This window comes from Syngnathus leptorhynchus, chromosome 15 (assembly GCF_054491065.1).
Source record: "Syngnathus leptorhynchus isolate UIUO chromosome 15, UIUO_Slep, whole genome shotgun sequence".
In the NCBI taxonomy this organism is placed as follows: Eukaryota; Metazoa; Chordata; class Actinopteri; order Syngnathiformes; family Syngnathidae; genus Syngnathus; species Syngnathus leptorhynchus.
The window spans coordinates 6128446-6146897 of NC_141209.1; the positions used below are offsets into that span (position 1 = coordinate 6128446).

The following is an 18452-nucleotide window of genomic DNA, read 5'->3' on the forward strand; positions in this document are numbered from 1 at the left end:
TTCTGACTGACCACAAAATAGTATTTGTACAGCTCAGATGATATTCTGCTAACATGACAGAAGGTACAGCAAAAGAGTGCAGCGAGAAGTCTCCTCACTCAAAAAGAGGATGGGGGGACCACTAGAGGAGAGGAGCAAGCGCAGCATAATCAGCCTGGGCTGCTTGGTTACCATCCAAACAAAGCTGCTGATTTGTGGAGCAAAAGAGGAGGGAGGGCTAAAGCGACTTGAACAGAGACAAACCAAGTGGGGGTGGCGAGGATGGAGTGAAATGAGGCAAGTGATTGCGCCATGCTACACACTTGAAGCTCAATCTTCCTTGGAGACAGTGACAGCGCTGGATCACGGCATGACATTGCAACAGTAGTTCCGCCAGTTAGCTGTATCACTACAATCCAGACAGAAAGAGGAGGAGAGGAAGTCTGGAGAGAGAGAGTGAGCTGAGCCAAACTGGAGTGCTGAGGAGAAGAGTTGACAGATCCGGGAAAAGTCTTGGGGCTGGGTGGGGGTCGGGATAAGTGAAGAGTGTGAAGGTGAAGAAAAGGGAGGACTAAAGATGCACGGAGCCAGGAGGAAGAGCTTCTGAGAGTTGCATACGCGTTCACACAGGGAAAGAGTGTGTTGAGGCCCCCAGTGGAGGATGAAGAAGCACTCAGCCCGAGTAGCTCCTCTAAGCTCCTACAGCACTCAAGTCCTGACCTGCCCCATTTCTGAAGGTAACTCCAAGTTGACTCTACTTTTACATGTAGGCTATGTAAAAAAAAACAAAAAAAAACTTGTCTTTAAGCAGATGGTGAAGAATGTAAATGTTAGGTTGATGAGTTCAAGTTGTGCATGCAAAGGAGAAATACACACCTTTGTATCTTTGGAGGGAGACGTGCTGCATGCAGATAGCCAGCCTGGATGGGGGGGGGAAAAAAACCCACACACATCAGCAAATTCTGCTCACTTGTCCTTTAAGGCACGCTGATCCTTTAGAACATCTTGCAAGTCCATTTTCTAATTTGTATAGCTTACCTTTGTTTTTCGAGATTGAAATAAGATACCCTAATCGCCTTTCCGTAAGCATCATCAGCATCCCGCTTCTCCTTAAGACGACTTATCAAAGCTGTACTGTGCTCTGACATGAGCTCCAGCGGGAGTCCATCTATCAATGTCGCAATAAAATGCACAACAGATTGAAATGTTGGGTTGAAGTAGCAGAGTGCGCCACACTGGGTAGATGAGCTCCATTTAAAAACAAGCCAGTAATGAATGAGACTATTCTATGCGGCACTTTGGAGCTGTTTGGTTAAATTCAATCGGGTAATGACCTTTTTGGCCATCGTAGGATTACAGTGCAAAAAATGCTTGACCCCGATTTGTTGACTTATATTAAAATCTCACTTTTCCACACTGTATCCACCATTGTTGCAAATCGGAAGCAGGAGCAATAACACAGACTCATATGAGAGACAATGTTGGCCATGAGAGCTGCTTTCCGAGACAAGGGAATAGTGGAATTTTAATATCATCGCATTTTTGGCCGCAGATCAGCCTGTAGTGGCTTAGGACAAAAGCGCCTGCGTCCACCAAAGGATTTTTCTGTAATGACAAACGTATTTTGTTTGAAGGATGAAATGAAGCAGACAAGAATGGAAGCTGATGTATTCTTGCTGAATGACAGCACGCCATTGTAAAAGTTGAACATTATAATGTTTAAAACAAACTGATATTCCAGTTTCATATTAATTTAATTGTACTAATTTCAGTTTTAGTGGCTCTGAATCTGGTTTGGTGATAGTAATGGATAATAAAATATTAAATTGTTCATTTCTTTTTGTATTATTGTACCATAATTATGAGTTGCCTTAATAGACACGAGCAAACAAAGCATCATTTACTAGCAATCCATTTTCATTCAGCTCATGGGTGGCTTTACCGTACTCCTGGTGCTTAACTTTATATCGATTTAAAAAAAAAAAAAATCCATTGATGCAATAATGAGCACTCAGATGCTGTGCTAAGCTCGAAGGCATGTGCCACATGCTGAGCTAGCAGAGAGAGCTTGGGCAGCGGGCAAGTCATCTTTGATTTCCTGCTCTGGTGAAAATTGATCACTGTATGCTGAAAGTTAAAGAATGTACCTGAACTTTTTTTCTCTCGACATTAATGACTGCAGTTATTTATTTATTTTTTTGACACAAAAGACATTAATCGGACTTCTAACTAGTGTTCCGATTATTATGACGCAACAAAACCTAACAAAAACTGTGTTTATCTTTTCCTTAGGAGAGGATGGTTTGGAGTCTCACGCCGAGACGCCCGGCAGTGAGACAAGTGCGGAGAGCCAGTCGTACCAGACATGCACTAGCACAGTGCTGAAGGTGTTTGGTGGCTTACTGATGGTGCTGTGCATCTCCTCCTCCTGGGTGGGTACCACTCAGGTGGTCAAGCTGACCTTCCAGTCATTCTCCTGTCCTTTCTTCATATCCTGGTTCAGCAGCAACTGGAATATCCTCTTCTTTCCTATTTATTACTCTGGACATGTGGTGACCACAAGGGAGAAGCAGACACCCATTCAAAAATTCAGGTAATCCATCCATCCATTGTTTATACTCACATATTCTGTAAAGGGTCACTGAGATAAATATTAAGATATACGGTGTCTTTTGTTAGAGAGTGCAGCAAGCTGTTTGGCGAAGAAGGAATGACTCTGAAGCTTTTTGTTAAGAGGACGGCACCTTTCTCCATCCTGTGGACGCTGACAAACTACTTGTACCTTTTGGCCTTGAAGAAGTTGACCGCTACTGATGTCTCCGCCCTTTACTGCTGCCACAAGGCTTTTGTCTTTCTCTTGTCCTGGATTGTCCTCAAGGATCGCTTCATGGGTGTCAGGGTATGTCAATTTTGAAGCAGAGATGAAGATAGAAGGAGGTGGTCTCCCATTTCATTAATGGACCCTTCGTTTAGATTGTTGCTGCCATCATGGCCATCACAGGAATCGTCATGATGGCGTATGCTGATGGTTTCCATGGCGACTCCTTTGTGGGTGTGGCGCTCGCTGTGGGCTCAGCCTCAACTTCAGCTCTTTATAAGGTGAGACCACCTAAGGCAGCAATGGCTCCAACTGGTCCACCATGTTGTCTTCTCACCATCCAGGTGCTGTTCAAGATGTTCCTGGGAAGTGCCAGCCTTGGCGAAGTGGCTCATTTCCTTTCTACCATGGGTTTCTTCAACCTTATCTTCATCTCCTGTGTACCCCTCATCCTCTATTTGACCAAAGTAGAGCAATGGGGCTCCCTCTCTTCACTGCCATGGGGATACATGTGTGGCCTAGCAGGACTGTGGCTAGGTGAGACAGTGACACACCACTGCTTTTTGTTTACATCCATGCTTGAAGCTTCATGGAATTGTCCTCACTATCCAAAGCATTTTTTTGTTGTAATATTTGGCCCAGCAATGAATCACCTTCCAAATGAATAAATCACCGTGTCCTTTACAGTATTCAACATTCTGGTTCACGTCGGTGTTGTCCTAACGTACCCCATTCTCATCTCCATAGGGACGCTACTCAGTGTCCCTGGAAATGCAGGTAAAGTTTCTTTATGCAGTTCAAATATTGATCTTGGTTTACAGTTTACATTCTATTATCCATAGAATTCATGTTTTACGAGAAACAGTGAATACCTGCAGACCAGTTGTCTCTTTTCTTGACTGCAGCTGTAGATATCCTTAAACACGCGGTGATCTTCAGCATGGTCCGCCTCGCGGCCACGTGCATCATCTGCCTGGGCTTCTTGCTGTTGCTGCTTCCCGAAGAGTGGGACTCGGCCACGTTGCGCCTCCTGGCCACCATTGCAGATAAAAAGTCGGAGGATCACGGCGAGGAACTCACAGAATCCAGCATGCACACCAGAAGCCGCAGTCGAGCTAATGGCGCCGTCTCCCTTCCCTTAGCATAATATTGCGAGACTCCACCAGGAGCTGCTTTCCTCCACTGCCCACCTAAGGAGAGAAGACATTTGATTAAAACAGTCTGCAGGACTTAATAGAATATCAAGTTTCTTTGTGCATCAGGCACACCTGGCTCACTATCGGTTTTGCAAACGAGAACGGTGGAAAGCGTTTACTTTCTCGATAAACTTGCCACACTCAATCCCTCACCCGCTGATTGACCTCTGCCCTGCTCTGCTCTGCAGAATATATTCCGTGAATATAAATCCTGGCAGGGACAGTCTGGCCAAACCTATATATGTATTTATATTGATTTATTTAGAAAGGAAATGAAACATACTATTTATTTCAAATATTACTGACATGCATTATATATAAATAGGACTAGCAATTATCCCATTCTTGATGTACATATATTTTCTGTTGTTTTTCATAATGATAAAAAAGTGCTCACACTCATTTACTGCCATATAACGGAATCACACATCAAATCAGCCAATTGTTTATTATAATATATATAAGTATTTGAAAGTTTGATACCCCGAGTGCCACAGTTTACCAAAATGTCTTAAGACAATCATCATCCATCTTTTGGGAATATAAATGCATTATTTCTGTATTACAAAAAAAACACACAGTATAAACAGGGCAGGACAAATAAATGAGCTCAGTCTACAAATATTACATGAAGATTCTAAAAAAACTAACCATATGCATTTTTAAACAGTCTGGAACTAATTTAAATATTCATTTGCTCAGGCTAAAGCTTCATATCAGAGTGAGCAGGATGTCTCTCCGAGAAACTCAGACGTGAGGACAGTGAAGATTCAGACTGATATTTTTTTGACTGAATATATTGCATTTTTTAAAACCGCTAGCTCTTTCGAGTAGGTCAATTTGGGACTTTGATATTCTTTTTGAGGCATTTAAAGACTGTTGAATGAAGCTTTAGAAATAATTTCGAGAATTATTTTGCATTCATGTAGACTAGGGCAAGAAAGAGCTGGACCAGAGCATTGATGTGCAGAGTAAGAAAAATTAATTATTAATATTATTAGGAATACAAACAGTGGAAATAGAGCTGAGTGCACTGCACTGTATTTTATCACCTTGCACAAACACATACCATCTGTGGTAACATGCGCATGCTACCGAGCAATAGAATAAAAGCCTAGGGGGAGTTTAAACTGCAGAGCAGAAATGATTGGCATGTCACACACACACGCACACGCACACACACACACACTTCTACATTACATTGTTGCAGTGAGTGAGCCGAGACTCCTAATGAAGGGTTTACGAAGGTGACATTTAAATAATGAAACGGAATAATACAGGTCTAATGTTATCTGATTTATTTGCATTAAGTAAGGAATTGAAAAGTTTTTGTTTTTTAAGACAAAAATAATGTCAAATAAGTTCTCTTTCCACTCAGAAAGGTCTGCCAAAAACATCAAGCTCTTTCGAGCGTTTACCGTGAAATAAAATCTGTGGGGAGAGTTTCTATAGAAACATCATCACAATAAGAAAGTGAAGAACAAACGCATGGCTGAGACCGACCGGTACACAGAATTATTTGTTTTTCATTTCTTTGTTTTTGTTGCTATGATACTCAAGTGTTCTTTTCAAAGAATATGCCAGACAAGCTAAGAGATCATTCATCTTCTTCCTTTTACAATGTTGGTTCACAATTGGGTTCATTCTGGGGCATACAATGAAATGAATCAGTTAGCAGATGAGTGAGCCTGCTGTCATGCATCCACTACACAAATAATCCATTTCGAACTTGAGTTGCACGACACACCATGAACAACACACAAACAAAGTGGAGACAGATATGGATTTATAGCACTCTCAATTTTTTTAAGGGCTAATGCACTCACATTGATGTTAATTATACACTTCTTATGAGGTAATTAATGCAATAATTATCTTAGGTCTGGTTCTTACAGTGTTTGTAAAACGAAAAATATCAAATTTAATAAAGCAAGTTAGTAGATTAGGCTGGAGTTTAAAGTAAGGTCATTAAGATAGCACTAGTCTGTTTAATTGTCGGGTTTATAGCGCCCTCTGTAGGCGAACAAGAGGGACAGCTGAAAATGAGCAGATATTAACTATAATTACCTGGGAAATTATTACACAGTGTTTGTTCTATTCAACTTAAACAGGCTTAGAAAGCACTTCACATAACAGGCACTCAGAATTAAACCAGAAAAAAAGTAGGAGCAATCTGCTATGGTTGCTAATTGGGTTGACCTAAAAATACCACTAGATGGCCTTATTGTGCTGAAAAACAGCCCTATACGTTTGATAAAATAGCTTTTGGAACAATTACAATGACTTCTACCATGTATTCTGAATGCCGATTTTCATCGCACACTTGCTTCATTATATTCATCGCCAATGTATGCACAAACTCTTAGTGTGCATGGAGAATATTTATATGAATTAAATGGGGCAACATGCAAAGTGAAGTTTCAGAAAGTATGGAAAGTCACTGGAGCAAGCAACACATTAAAATAAGCCAATCCTCTAACAATGCAAATTCACCAACAAGAAGACTTGAAGAGTCAGTCTGGCCTTATATTGAGGATTAAAAAAAAAAAAAAAAAAAAAAAAAAAACCTTTTCCAGCTGGCTGGCCATACACACTGGGCCTTAAAGCCAAATCACGATGGAGGAGAAGAGCCGAGAGGTCTCCTTGCCCGCCGCTCGGCGCGGACACTTAAAAAGAAGGTGAAGGATGCCGTGTGAGCAATTGCTTCCAATTGACAAGAGGATTGGTCATGGTCAGCCTTATGAGTAGAAATCCACGTGAGAATGCAGCAGTTGGACCAGCAAGGGGCACAAGAGGCCAACAGCAGACAATGGGGGCACTCAGAGGAGTCTGGATGCTGTGTAGCAGTGGAGCACAACTGCTTCTGATTTAACCCTTCATTGGCTGCTTATGCATAACACTTCATGCGAGTAGCTAGTTTGTTATGCAACAGCATAGAAACCCGCTCCATCTTTTTGGTGAATGGACTACAATAACAAAACAAATCAAACTCTCTAATTGAGTAAGTGCACCTAAAGAACATCAAGAGACAGACCAACCTCATCTATCCTTGCGACTCTTTCACCAATTAGCCAAGTCCCCGCTGGTTGAATGGGACCGACTGCTTCAATGTCTCAGAGGGCCAGAGGGTCAGCGCTCAATCACAGCCTGGTTGGAGAGGTTGTTTGTTTGAACTACTCACTAGTTGACAGGGCGGGGATGGGGTCAAAAGGGGTGGGAGTTGCTGTAAGGACCCCTGCCGGCTCTAAAGAGTAACCTTTTGTCGCCAAGGCGGTGTCCGAGGTAGTAAAGCATTTCGCTGCCCCCTTCACTCCTCCTGGCCTACAGCTGATGAGAAGGTCCCAGCTGCTAATTATCTGGCTGATGGAGAGTCGCTCAAGTGGGCCTGTCAGAGCGAGGGGTGGCCCTTGTGTCTGCGATGGGCTAAATGTAAGGGGGCGGGGGGTAGAGCAGTCAGAAGTACATCAGTTATAAAAAAAATAATAATAATCTTCCAGTTAAAATTTTGAATGTCCAGTTTAATCACCAAAAGCTACAAATGAATTTTGATTGTCACAAAAATGATGTGTGCATATATCGTGCAGTAAACGAAGCTCTGCAGTAAAAGAAATCTGCACGTGTATAACAAAATTAAATGTCTTCTTTGATTTGTTGAGTTGAGTCCATCCTAAAGCAACAACTGGCCAATGGGAGGAGTACTTGTTGAATTCCATATGAAATAGTCCTCCGATTGAAGTTCCCGAGCTATAAGCAAGAAGAGCGAATTTGTATTTCAACAAGTGTGCTTTAAAGCAAATAGAAGTTTAAAAAAAAACGTGCATAAACTTACAAGATATTATTTTAGGTTTAGTGGAGGAATACACCTGTACTGAGTGTTGGTCCACATAGCATCCAGAAAGTGCTGTGTCAGGCACTTTGAAGTACAACTGGGATGACAATAAGACAGGAATAAATGGAAATTCTGTCCAGTCATGTGTGTGTATGAACCTACTTTGACGTAGGCTGTAAGGTCGTAACAAATAGGATCAGTGGGTCCTGCCGTCGGCCCTGAAAAGGCGATCCTGCCCTCCAATGTGACTTCGCGAGATTTAGGAAACTTTTGTCCTGAATATTTGTGAGTGGAAAATAAATCATTAGCTTCTTTACAAATACTCTCAAGATACCTAAAACTCACCAAGAATCCATGCCAACAAGTTCTTCTCCTTGGATACATCCACATGTCCAGAGCTCACTTTAACATCAACAGTACCCATGAGAGGCCTGCAAAAAAAAAAAGTTTCAATGCAGATTTCATCATCATTGACTATTTTTGAATATACTGTATGTATTGAATATATGGTAAGCAAAATGAAATTGCGTGAGACTAAAAAGCATGCATCGTCTTGTTTACCTGTTAAAAAAAGGGAGGTGCGCTTCACAGAATTCAAAACTATTCTTCACACTCTCATGAAGTTTCAGAGTCACTGACACAAGCAGATGCTTTTCCTCCTCCTTTAGTTGATATGAGCCAAGGATGGGGGGTACGGGTACCTATCGGAGGTATTAAGAATCAGCAGTGGGTGGGATGCAAAGTATCATAAACTTACAGCAATTGTTTATTAATTGTTTATTAACCTGTGATGTGTAGCCGCACAGTCGGAAGGGCTCCAGAGGTGGAGAGAATGGAAATTTGTAGGGTCCGGAGAAGGATGATCCGTCATACTTATCGACGCTGCATGCAGTCAAGATACTGGGATCCAGTGAGGTGACGCAATGATGCACCACGATATCTTGCAGCGGTGACCCATTGGGCGGCAGAGTGAGGGTCACTGTCACGTCTGGGAGAACCCCCTCCACTTCACACTGTTTGAAAAGAGGATGAAATCAAATGAAAGCCACTCATGCAAAATGGATTTAGTTTTATACTTACTTTGCACATCAGAGTGCCGTACACGTCCCACGTGTCCTGTTTACTTGGGTCACCGAACTGCATGGAGCGCACAGTTTCTGTCAGAGCTATATTCACTACAGCACGTCCTCGGTGAAAGCCCGTCTTCCAGGCTGGCTGCTTCTGGTTTCCAGCCGGAAGGGGCACAGAAGATGTGGCAGTAGCCCCGACAGATGGCACATCGAGAGGCGTACCAAAAGGGCAAACCTGCAGAAGCATGGAGGGAAGGGTTGCCAGGCGAGAGGCCATCACCTCATTATCGAGTTTATCCCCTAAACCCAGGAGAAAATTCTGTAATCCAAGCAGAAATGTGATGGCCTGTGAGACACACAGCAGGTTGATTAGAGGTGGACGGGGCTCGAGGGGGACGTCCACTAGACCCAGGCAAGCTAGGATGAGAGGTCCATGAGTGACGGCCACTACTGGCCAGAGGGTTTCCTGGCCAGGACCGACGCGAAGCTCATGAACAGGCGTCTTTGGACAGCGGCGGCAATCATCTCGAAGGAGGACAAATGGCTTGTGTGGGTCCGACAGGCCCAGTTCGGTGAGCAGGAGTCTGAGCACTGAGGTGTCTTCCGGAACCTCGACATACAAGGTGCCTCCAAGACTCTTAGCACGGTACTCCACTGTAGCCCACCTCCTGGGAATGAACATGTGCGGTGTTACAAACACAAGTTGGAATTTCAAAGGTGATGCATGAACACATTGGCCAGAAATTGGTGCATTTTCAAAGCTTTTAAACACTACTTTAATATCTGTCACAAGAAAATGATACTTCACTGGAAGATCTGTCTAATAATACCTTGAAATGACCTTAGAAATGTTATGCACATGACTTACAACGAATCATTTGTATTAAAAAAAAAAAATCAATAATACCTTGAAAAGCGAACTGAAGCATTTTCACCTTCATTGTGCGTAATAATCCACAAAGCACGAAAACTCATTTATCCAGTTGATCCGCGTCACGACATATAGAGGGAAAAAAATGCAATCTAAAAGTGACAAAATTCACATTTCCCTAATTTATCAACGAATTGAGACATTTCCGACAACACTGATGACAGCACACCACTTCCTGCTTTTGTTTCACGTGACATCCAGCACCCATCAGCTGACAAACACGCATGCGCAGTGGCAAGCCGCCTCCACCCTTGTGTGTCTCATACAGGAAACAGGACTCGCTAACCAGCTAGCTGTCAACAAAGGATAAAATTGGACAAAATTACAAAATCCATGTCGAGGTCGGCGTCATTGCCGACCTTCCGCTCCTCCAAACACATTTTATTTCTTCACAACACCAGCTGATCTTTACAGATGGCGACGACTGCTCAGCTTTTCGAGGTAGATGATTGTTGCTGTCCGGAGTTTTTTTTTTTTTTAGCGATCACTTGCTAGCTGGCTAACCATCCAGAACGCTTGCGCTTCTTCTTTATCTGCTGCGTTTAATATGATCGATCAGATTGTCGTAATGTTACTGAGGTGCTTTGCATATCCCGCGAGGCGTTTCGCAATTACGTCACTTAAATTCGCTTCGCGGGATCGGTTACCCCGATATATCGCCCCCACTCCGTAGTTCCTGAGAGATGATCGACGCTCTTGTTTTGATTTGATCTTCAGGAGCCCTTCGATGCAGATGAGTACATTGAGAGATTGGCCTGGAGAACTCCCGGTGGAGGCTCAAAAGGAGGAGCTGAAGCATTCGACCCAAAACGGTACTGAAAGCATCATTTGATTGAAATCCTTTTTTTTTTTTTTGCTCGATCTACTTGCAGACAAATTTTAAATGCAGTTTTTCTTGCTTGGTTATCGTGACATAATTTCTACACTGTTATGAGCATTCTCTCCTGACTGCAAGCAAGCATATGTCACTAAATTCAGCTATCGCGCTCTATTTTCTTGAATGTCAATCATATTTCATATTGGGTTATACTGTTATATTGTATTATACTCGATGATAATGATACATTTAGTGACTACTTTTTTTAAAGCAGGGTATTTATGCTTTGAATAAAATATGCACTGAGCTATTTTTTCCTCTAAATTCTCGAGTACTAGTAAACACTAGTAGTATTTTTTTTTCCAATGGAGGTTTGTTAAAGTGTTGTTTACGCTCAAGTTATTTTTCATTAGAAAAATGCCACAACACTTTAGCTGAATGTGTTTATCCTTCTTGCCTTATCTACTTCCTGCACAAAACTGTTGCCGCCACCTCTTCGGAAGCTCTTAGTGAGGAGTCAGAGACAACGTATCTTCGGAGGCTACCACATTTGAGTCACCGACCAGGGAATGAGTGTCTGCTGGGAAAGGCTGGGAGATGTCTTTAAGCTGCAGCAGTTGCTTAGGGAATTAGTCAAAAGATTATAAACTCATCATTTCGGGATGTTTGGTGCTTTGTGAAATATGCTGCTGACTTAGAACATTTGCTCAGTAGCTCTGATGGCGGTTAAAAAAATGCAGCTGACGAAGCTGCTTGAACTTCTTAAGGCAGGGGACCCAAGAATTAAGCATGTGACACTATTCTTTGCCTAATAACCACTGTATGACTATGAGGTCAGTGGGACAAGTTTGGGACTTGATTACTTTTCCAAGCAAACCGTAGATAATACCAGATGAATTCTGCAACTTAACAACAAAATTTCCTCCATGGCAGGTTGTTGGAGGAGTTTGAGAACCACATTGAGGAGCTGAAACAACTGGATGAGAAGATACAGCGGCGGGTGGAGAAGTTGGAGCATCAGTGTCATCGTGAAGCGAAGGAATTTGCCCACAAAGTACAGGATCTGCAGAGAAGCAACCAGGTGTGTTTGTTGTTGTTTTTTTTTACTTGGACCTCCTTGTTCTTGGAATCATCACATCACATGCCTCGCATTCCACTTCCTACTCAGGTGGCCTTCCAGCATTTTCAGGAGCTCGATGAACACATCAGCTATGTGGCAACTAAAGTGTGTCACCTGGGCGATCAGCTTGAAGGTGTCAACACTCCTCGACAACGTGCCGTAGAAGCTCAGCGTCTAATGACCTACTTCAATGAGTTCTTGGATGGGGATCTGCGTAGCGATGTCTTCAATAACCCAGACAAGGTGGGTATGATATAACCCCCCCGCCCCCTTTTGTCTATGTGAGACCACTGATGAGGAATGCTGCTGTTATTTAGCTGGAGGTGAGACTCTAGAGAATTAAGAACTATCCTATAATAACTTGTCAAGTTTATCCCCCAGGTTGCATCCCACAGATAATTAGAATTAATAAACTGTCATTCATTGACAGTTTGCTGATTGACTAGCATGGATGTCAACATGCTTATGTCACTCCTACTTGGATGTGGTATACGTTTAATGAAGTTACATTGGATGGTTTTACATTAGCTTCTACAAGGTGGATTTGAATCTGCCAGGGGGGGGGGGGGTCAATCCCAGAGTCAGGTGCCCAATTTCCAGACAGGGATGTAGAAATATCTGTCCAGATTCCTTTTCCCATGCATACCTCTAGATGAGGTGGGGGGGGGTGGAGAAAAGTTGCAAGTGAATAGCTGGAGGGGAATGGCTTTGCTAATCCTCCTGAAAGGGAGGGATGGCCCGCAAGCGTGGAGACAAGTGCTGCTAAACCCTGACTGCAGGGAGACGGCTACATTACTTACATGGGATTTAGCTAATCTTAGCTGGGGGACAGATACTTAGAAAACCTTCGCTGAGCAGAAAGGCTGGATCCTCCTCACGGGAGCAGAGTAATGATGTTAGCTGAGGCAGGCATCTGCGTGAACAGAGGAGTTGCAGACGGTGGGCCTTTCGCGGGTCCAGGTTTTTTTTTACAGTCAGCGTGTATGTCAGGAGGAGAGGGGAGGAAGAGCCCCCCCCCCCACACCCCTCGTTTTTTTTGCAGACAGATATCCCTGGCCGGACAGATTATTGAAAGCGATTTAGGATTACAGGCCATTGAGAAAAGCCACGGCAATAAAGAGCTGGATATGCCGTTAAGTCAGGACCGCTGGTGTGGAAGCCCAGGTGAGCGCCGCCCGTTTGTTATCAGCCGGCTGTTCAACACGATGAGGCGGAGGAGGTCTGCTTTAAGATGATGATCCCCCTAGCGGAGACACTGCCGGCGGCCTTCCCTCTTTATTTTACAAATGTCCACCTCTCATGGTCATGATGGGCTCTCGCTCGCTCTCTCTCTCTCTCTCTTGCTCATTTCTCCCACGCACTGACTTTCTTTCTCCTCGTCAGATTAAAGAGGCTGCTGATATCATTCAGAAGCTGCATCTCATTGCCCAGGAGCTGCCATTCGACAGGTGAGTCAGGCGTCCTGGAGGCAGCTTTAGACAAGGGCATTGGCAAACAAGGGGAAGGTGCTGTATTAAGCATGTAAACTGTTCATCAAAGTCTAAGCCGATTTTTACATACGTAAGCGTTTTAAATGTTAATAGGTTTTTAGAAACAAAGCTCTGACTCACAAGATATTTCAAGGTGTAGGTGGAATGTACGTGTGTGCCTAATCAAATGTCCAGTGAGTCAGTGGTGTGTTTCTGTAAATGTTTGAAGGTTTAAATAATGTAAAAAAATATATGATTGTATTGCTAATGAAACAATTATCATTTGTTAATTGTTAAATCAATTGTTGGTTGCATACCGCACTAATCATCCTCTCTGTTCAATTTTGTTTTCTGAAAAGATTTTCTGATGTCAAAGCCAAAATTGCAAGTAAGTTTACTCCCACGATTCTACATTTACAAATCTCTCCACTGAAATAGTATTTTCTGAGGGATCTTTGAATTGTTTCCAGGTAAATACCATGACCTGGAGCGACAGCTAATCCAGGAGTTCACCGCTGCCCAGCGCAGGGGAGAGATTGGACGAATGCGGGAGGTGGCAGCAGTTCTCCTACATTTCAAGGTGACCTGAAAAAGACAAAATTCTAGTAAACATTGGCTTAACTGAGGTTTTGTAACCTTTATCCAAATAAAAAAATGCAACCTTTGTTGTTGTTTTTTTCTCCAGGGCTATGCACACTGCGTAGATGTCTACATCAAACAGTGTCAGGATGTAAGTGTGGTTTCTTTTGTATACAATATTTATTACCGCAGATAAATATCTGGATTAAGTTCTTGTTTTGGTCCTAGGGTGCTTATATAAGGAATGATGTGTTTGAAGACACAGCAGTCCTCTGCCAAAGGGTCAACAAACAGGTGGGCGAGATCTTCAGCAGCCCAGAGACTGTCATGGCCAAACTGATTCAGAACATCTTTGAAAACAAATTACAGGTACTCGTCATGTCAGATCATTCAAGCCACCGATCCCTAATTTTTGCGGCATTCTGACCGACTTTCGTGTCTGCAGGCCCACGTCAGGGAAAAACTGGATGACACGCGACACTCGGACGTGGAACAGTACCTCAAGAACCTCTATGACCTTTACACGAGGTAAGCCATTCCTCTTTTCATTTTCACGGCAATCTTCATCCTAATACTTTTGTGTCCAAACACTCCAGAACCACATTATTGGCCAACAAGCTGAGCGAGTTCAACCTGGGCTCTGACAAGCACACTTTCCTGTCCAAGCTCACCAAGAGCATTTTCTCCTCCTACCTGGAAAGCTACATTGACATGGAGAAAGACTACCTCCGCACTCGCGGCGCCACCATTCTCCAGCGCTATTACGACGCTAAGAACCACCAGAAACGTTCCATCGGCACCGGCAGGTCTGTTTACATTTGGAAGCTTATTCACTTCACATACTGAAGTGAAATGATGTGCTTGTGCAGTATCCAAGAACTGAAGGAGAGGATCAGACAGCGTACTAATCTACCACTGGGCCCGAGTATTGACACCCACGGGGAGACATTTCTCTCTCCGGAATTGGTGGTCAACCTGCTGCAGGGAACGCGGCATGCCTTTGAGAGATGCCACAGGGTGAGCCCACGAGTCGGAATTGAATCCTGTTGTGTTTCATACGAAATGTATGCTCCGGCTTTTTGTTTATGACGACGCAGCTTTCGGATCCTGCCGACCTGCCCAAGAATGCCTTCGTAATCTTCCTGCTGCTGGTGGAGCATTTGTGCGTGGATCACATCGACTATGCTTTGGAGATCGGCCTCTCGGGTACAGTCACCTGTTAGATCGATGATGGGCTCAGTTTAACCTTGGCCTCCATTGAAGTGCATTTATGACAATTATAAACTGAGTAGAACCTGAACTGGGCAGATGGTGATTATATTCTTGCTCTCTCGCTTCCATACAGCAATTCCCTCCTCAGATGCCAAGAATGCCAACTTGTACTTTCTGGATGTGGTCCAACAGGCAAACTCAATATTTCACTTGTTCGACAAGCAGTTCAACGACCAGCTTATGCCTCTAATAAGGTTTGTTCAAGTTGATACAGTTTGCACACTTAGTGGTCACAAAAGTGCTGCATCCAAGACAATTTTGTCATCCGACTCTGATATAAGAACTAACACTGGTGATTTTACTCACTGGCTACCTGCCTATTTTAATGACCTCTAAATTTTGAAATCTATGTTTTCAGTTCATCTCCAAAGTTGGCTGAATGTTTACACAAGAAGAAAGAAGTGATCGAACAAATGGAAGTGAAACTAGACACGGGAATAGACAGGTATGTTCTGTCTCACAACCCCTCCTTTGGATTTCAAAAGTTCCTCGTCCCTGATGGATGCTATTCTCATTTATGCCGCAGAACGCTAAACTGCATGGTGGGCCAAATGAAGCACATCTTAGCAACAGAACAGAAGAAGACCGATTTCAAGCCAGAGGACGAGAACAACGTCATGATCCAGTACACTACGGTAAGTGTGGCACAAGGAACTGGCAAATTACTTTTTGTTCATAAATAACTTTCCAACCTTTCTATGTTGCAGGCCTGTGCCAAGGTCTGTGCCTACGTTAGCCGGCAAGTGGAACACGTGCGAAAGTCTATGGACGGCAAGAATGTGGACACGGTGCTGACGGAGTTGGGTGTTCGCTTCCACCGCCTCATTCACGAGCACCTGCAGCAGTACAGCTACAGCTCCATGGGAGGCATGCTGGCCATCTGCGACGTGGCTGAATATCGACGCTGCGCCAAGGACTTCAGGGTGAGAGCGGGCCCAGAGGTCCACGGCAAAACATGGCCTTTTGTACAAGCGCTCAGCCTGTGCATTCTCCTGAAAATATCATTTACGCATCAGGGAATTTCTCTGTTAGGATTATAGTGACACCTCCAAAAAATCAAGTTAGTCCTTGATATAATATGAAGTCACTCATCAAGATGACCAAATGTTAAATTCGATGAAATCCTAAATTTTGTGCATGTCTACCCTGCAGGTACCTCTGGTGCTGCAGCTCTTTGACACTCTGCACGCCCTTTGTAACCTCCTGGTGGTCGCCCCTGACAACCTGAAGCAGGTGTGTTCAGGCGAGCAGCTCACCAATCTGGACCGTAACCTCCTGCACGCTTTCGTCCAGCTACGAGTGGACTACCGTCCAGCCCGACTGGGTCGTCACTTTAGCTAATGTCTGGGGGCCGACCGACGCTCGACAAACGCGCTCCGTCCAGTACCGCAGTCTGCCGCCATGCTTCAATGAGTTGATGCACTTTGAATAGAAGACACCTTTGCTTTCGAGGAGGTGTAGAAGTCCGCCTTGAGACACTCATGTGGGAATGGCATCAAAAAGACATGGTGGCTACTGTTCCTTGAATGTGGGGGAAATGTGCATTTTACCTCTTGCTTAAAATGTGTATCATTTGTTTTTAAATACTAATCCATCACCCATTTACATGTTTCCTTTCAACTTCAATGGACATTGATTTATCCGCTCATGTACAAAGACATATTATTTTTGACTGTGCCAACTATGTAAATTCTCTGGCTGCTCTTGAGCACCCCAGAATAAATCCTCAAGCTGCTGTAAAGGGAGACAAAAAAAAATGTGTTGAGTCAGCTTGAGAAGCATGAGATAGAGCTCTGTCTGGATAAGAGAGACACATGACCACCTCACTGACCATTGACCTCTGAGCACAAAGCAAATGTCAAGAGGCCACTGCTGTGAAGTGAGATCCAAACTCGAAGCAGGTCTGAGAACCTCTTCAGAGGTTTGGGTGGTCCTTTGTTGGCTCAGATGACTGCTGCGATGGGTCACTGAGTTTGTGTCACTGTAATTGCACAGATCAACACTTGCTCAGACATCCCCAGTGAGATGTGAACTGTTTCTGGGTCAAGGGAGATTGAAATATTGACCTTTTCTGATTTAAAGAAACCCACCGGGGAGGACCTCTTCACACAGGGCTTTAATGGCCGTTGCTGTCTTTTTGCACTACAAGAGGAGCTAAATGATGCCTGCTGCCTGGAAAATGTCTTCTCCACAAAGCTGCTCCCTATGTACTGCTGTTTACCTTAACCACAGACTCATTAAACAAAAAAAAAGAGATGCATTTCATCATTGTCCTTATCCTCAAGGCCACGTTGGCCTGGGCGCTTTATTATATGTGTGAATGTCACTTTCAAAGTGAGATGAAACCACTCTCCATTTCTATAGAAGTCATCAAGTATTCATGGGAATTCTTGCCACTAGACTAAAGTTCTTTCTTCGACTTGGGGAAGAGAGCGGCGCCAGAAGGGATTAGATATCTCTGGCTTGATGAATTGTGTGCAGTAGTCATGGATGGGGGGGGGATAGAGATGCCCGAGAACTCGGTTCCAGCTCCGGCTGGTTGGCGTTGTATAGCAGGTACACACGGAGCAGAGCGTGTTCAAACAACATCATTAATTAGGCTAATATTAATATTATCAATGCCACATAAATTCAATTCTCTCTGCCCTAATCACAACCAGATAGCTTGTAAAAATTATTTTGTTAGGCTTTGATGCAAACAACGGGTCTTTTCCAAACATTTGAAACTATTTGTTTTCGGGGGACGATTAGTGTGGACGGGGATGGGAACGAGATGCCAGGCCGGTGATGATAACCGGCGGGGAGGCCAAGCAAGGCAGAGGTGCGGCTTGTCCCCGAGGATGCCCAGCACGGGCTGGTGGAAAAAGGGAGGGTTGTGTTTTTTGGGGAAGAGTTTGTTTGAGCAGGTGGAGGGGATTAGTCATAGTGTCAACACTGGAGAGCTGGATAAGACTGTCCTCTCTGACTTGTCAGTTGAAGCAGCTCTTGCATTCAATTTTACATACAGAAAAGACACCAGGACTTATTAACAAGGCCGAGGAAAATGCAAAAATGCAAAGACCCTCATTGCAGTGCCACAGTCTCAAATTTGGATATATTTTCTCATTCAATTGCACAATAAAAGAGGGTTGTTGATTTGATTTGATATCATAATATAAACAGATTCTTTTGTTCAGATAATAACATTTTTAGATGTTACCTGCTACTCCAGTCTTCTTAAGAGCCGTCATCCGACGTGCTGCTGACGTGTCATTTATCCATTGGCCGCCTTGGGAGACCTGTCAATAAAATAATTGTATAAAATAAAATAATTTTGCAAAGAACAAAATGCAGCTTCTGTTCCCAATGTCCTGACGAATAAAGACTTACGTT

At 43.6% G+C, this 18452-nt stretch overlaps 3 protein-coding genes across 9 annotated transcripts; 2 read left to right on the plus strand and 1 right to left on the minus strand.

Annotated features, from left to right (window-relative positions):
- Positions 1 to 1953: 1953 nt before the first annotated feature.
- slc35f4 (solute carrier family 35 member F4) lies at positions 1954 to 3981 on the plus strand. Its single transcript, XM_085931689.1, has 6 exons — positions 1954 to 2572; positions 2659 to 2878; positions 2953 to 3078; positions 3142 to 3334; positions 3485 to 3574; positions 3703 to 3981. Exons 1-6 carry the CDS (start codon positions 2121 to 2123, stop codon positions 3942 to 3944), a joined length of 1323 nt encoding a protein of 440 aa, XP_085787815.1. The 5' UTR covers positions 1954 to 2120; the 3' UTR covers positions 3945 to 3981.
- Positions 2058 to 10796, minus strand: ap5m1 (adaptor related protein complex 5 subunit mu 1). 6 transcript variants are annotated; one of them, XM_085931684.1, is made up of 11 exons: positions 9800 to 10796; positions 8903 to 9560; positions 8608 to 8835; positions 8384 to 8523; positions 8168 to 8253; positions 7985 to 8097; positions 7823 to 7919; positions 7032 to 7737; positions 3896 to 3987; positions 3670 to 3827; positions 2058 to 3562 (listed from the first exon to the last, which is right to left on the minus strand). In XM_085931684.1, exons 1-8 carry the CDS (start codon positions 9865 to 9867, stop codon positions 7661 to 7663), a joined length of 1467 nt encoding a protein of 488 aa, XP_085787810.1. In that variant the 5' UTR covers positions 9868 to 10796; the 3' UTR covers positions 2058 to 3562; positions 3670 to 3827; positions 3896 to 3987; positions 7032 to 7660. The 6 variants fall into 6 exon arrangements, with proteins under 6 accessions (XP_085787810.1, XP_085787812.1, XP_085787808.1 ...); XM_085931686.1 differs by having other exon boundaries at positions 2058 to 3450; positions 3526 to 3562; positions 3670 to 3987; XM_085931683.1 differs by having other exon boundaries at positions 2059 to 3562; positions 3670 to 3987; positions 7032 to 7140; positions 7250 to 7737.
- On the plus strand, positions 10037 to 17337 carry exoc5 (exocyst complex component 5). 2 transcript variants are annotated; one of them, XM_085931681.1, is made up of 18 exons: positions 10037 to 10264; positions 10541 to 10635; positions 11574 to 11721; positions 11809 to 12003; positions 13144 to 13208; positions 13589 to 13617; positions 13700 to 13809; positions 13915 to 13959; positions 14037 to 14102; positions 14254 to 14336; positions 14405 to 14614; positions 14678 to 14825; positions 14906 to 15014; positions 15154 to 15274; positions 15439 to 15525; positions 15607 to 15715; positions 15788 to 16003; positions 16233 to 17337. In XM_085931681.1, the coding sequence occupies exons 1-18, from the start codon at positions 10238 to 10240 to the stop codon at positions 16419 to 16421; spliced, it is 2052 nt and encodes a 683-aa protein (XP_085787807.1). In that variant the 5' UTR covers positions 10037 to 10237; the 3' UTR covers positions 16422 to 17337. The 2 variants fall into 2 exon arrangements, with proteins under 2 accessions (XP_085787807.1, XP_085787806.1); XM_085931680.1 differs by having other exon boundaries at positions 10040 to 10264; positions 14037 to 14177; positions 16233 to 17336.
- The last annotated feature ends 1115 nt before the right edge of the window (positions 17338 to 18452 follow it).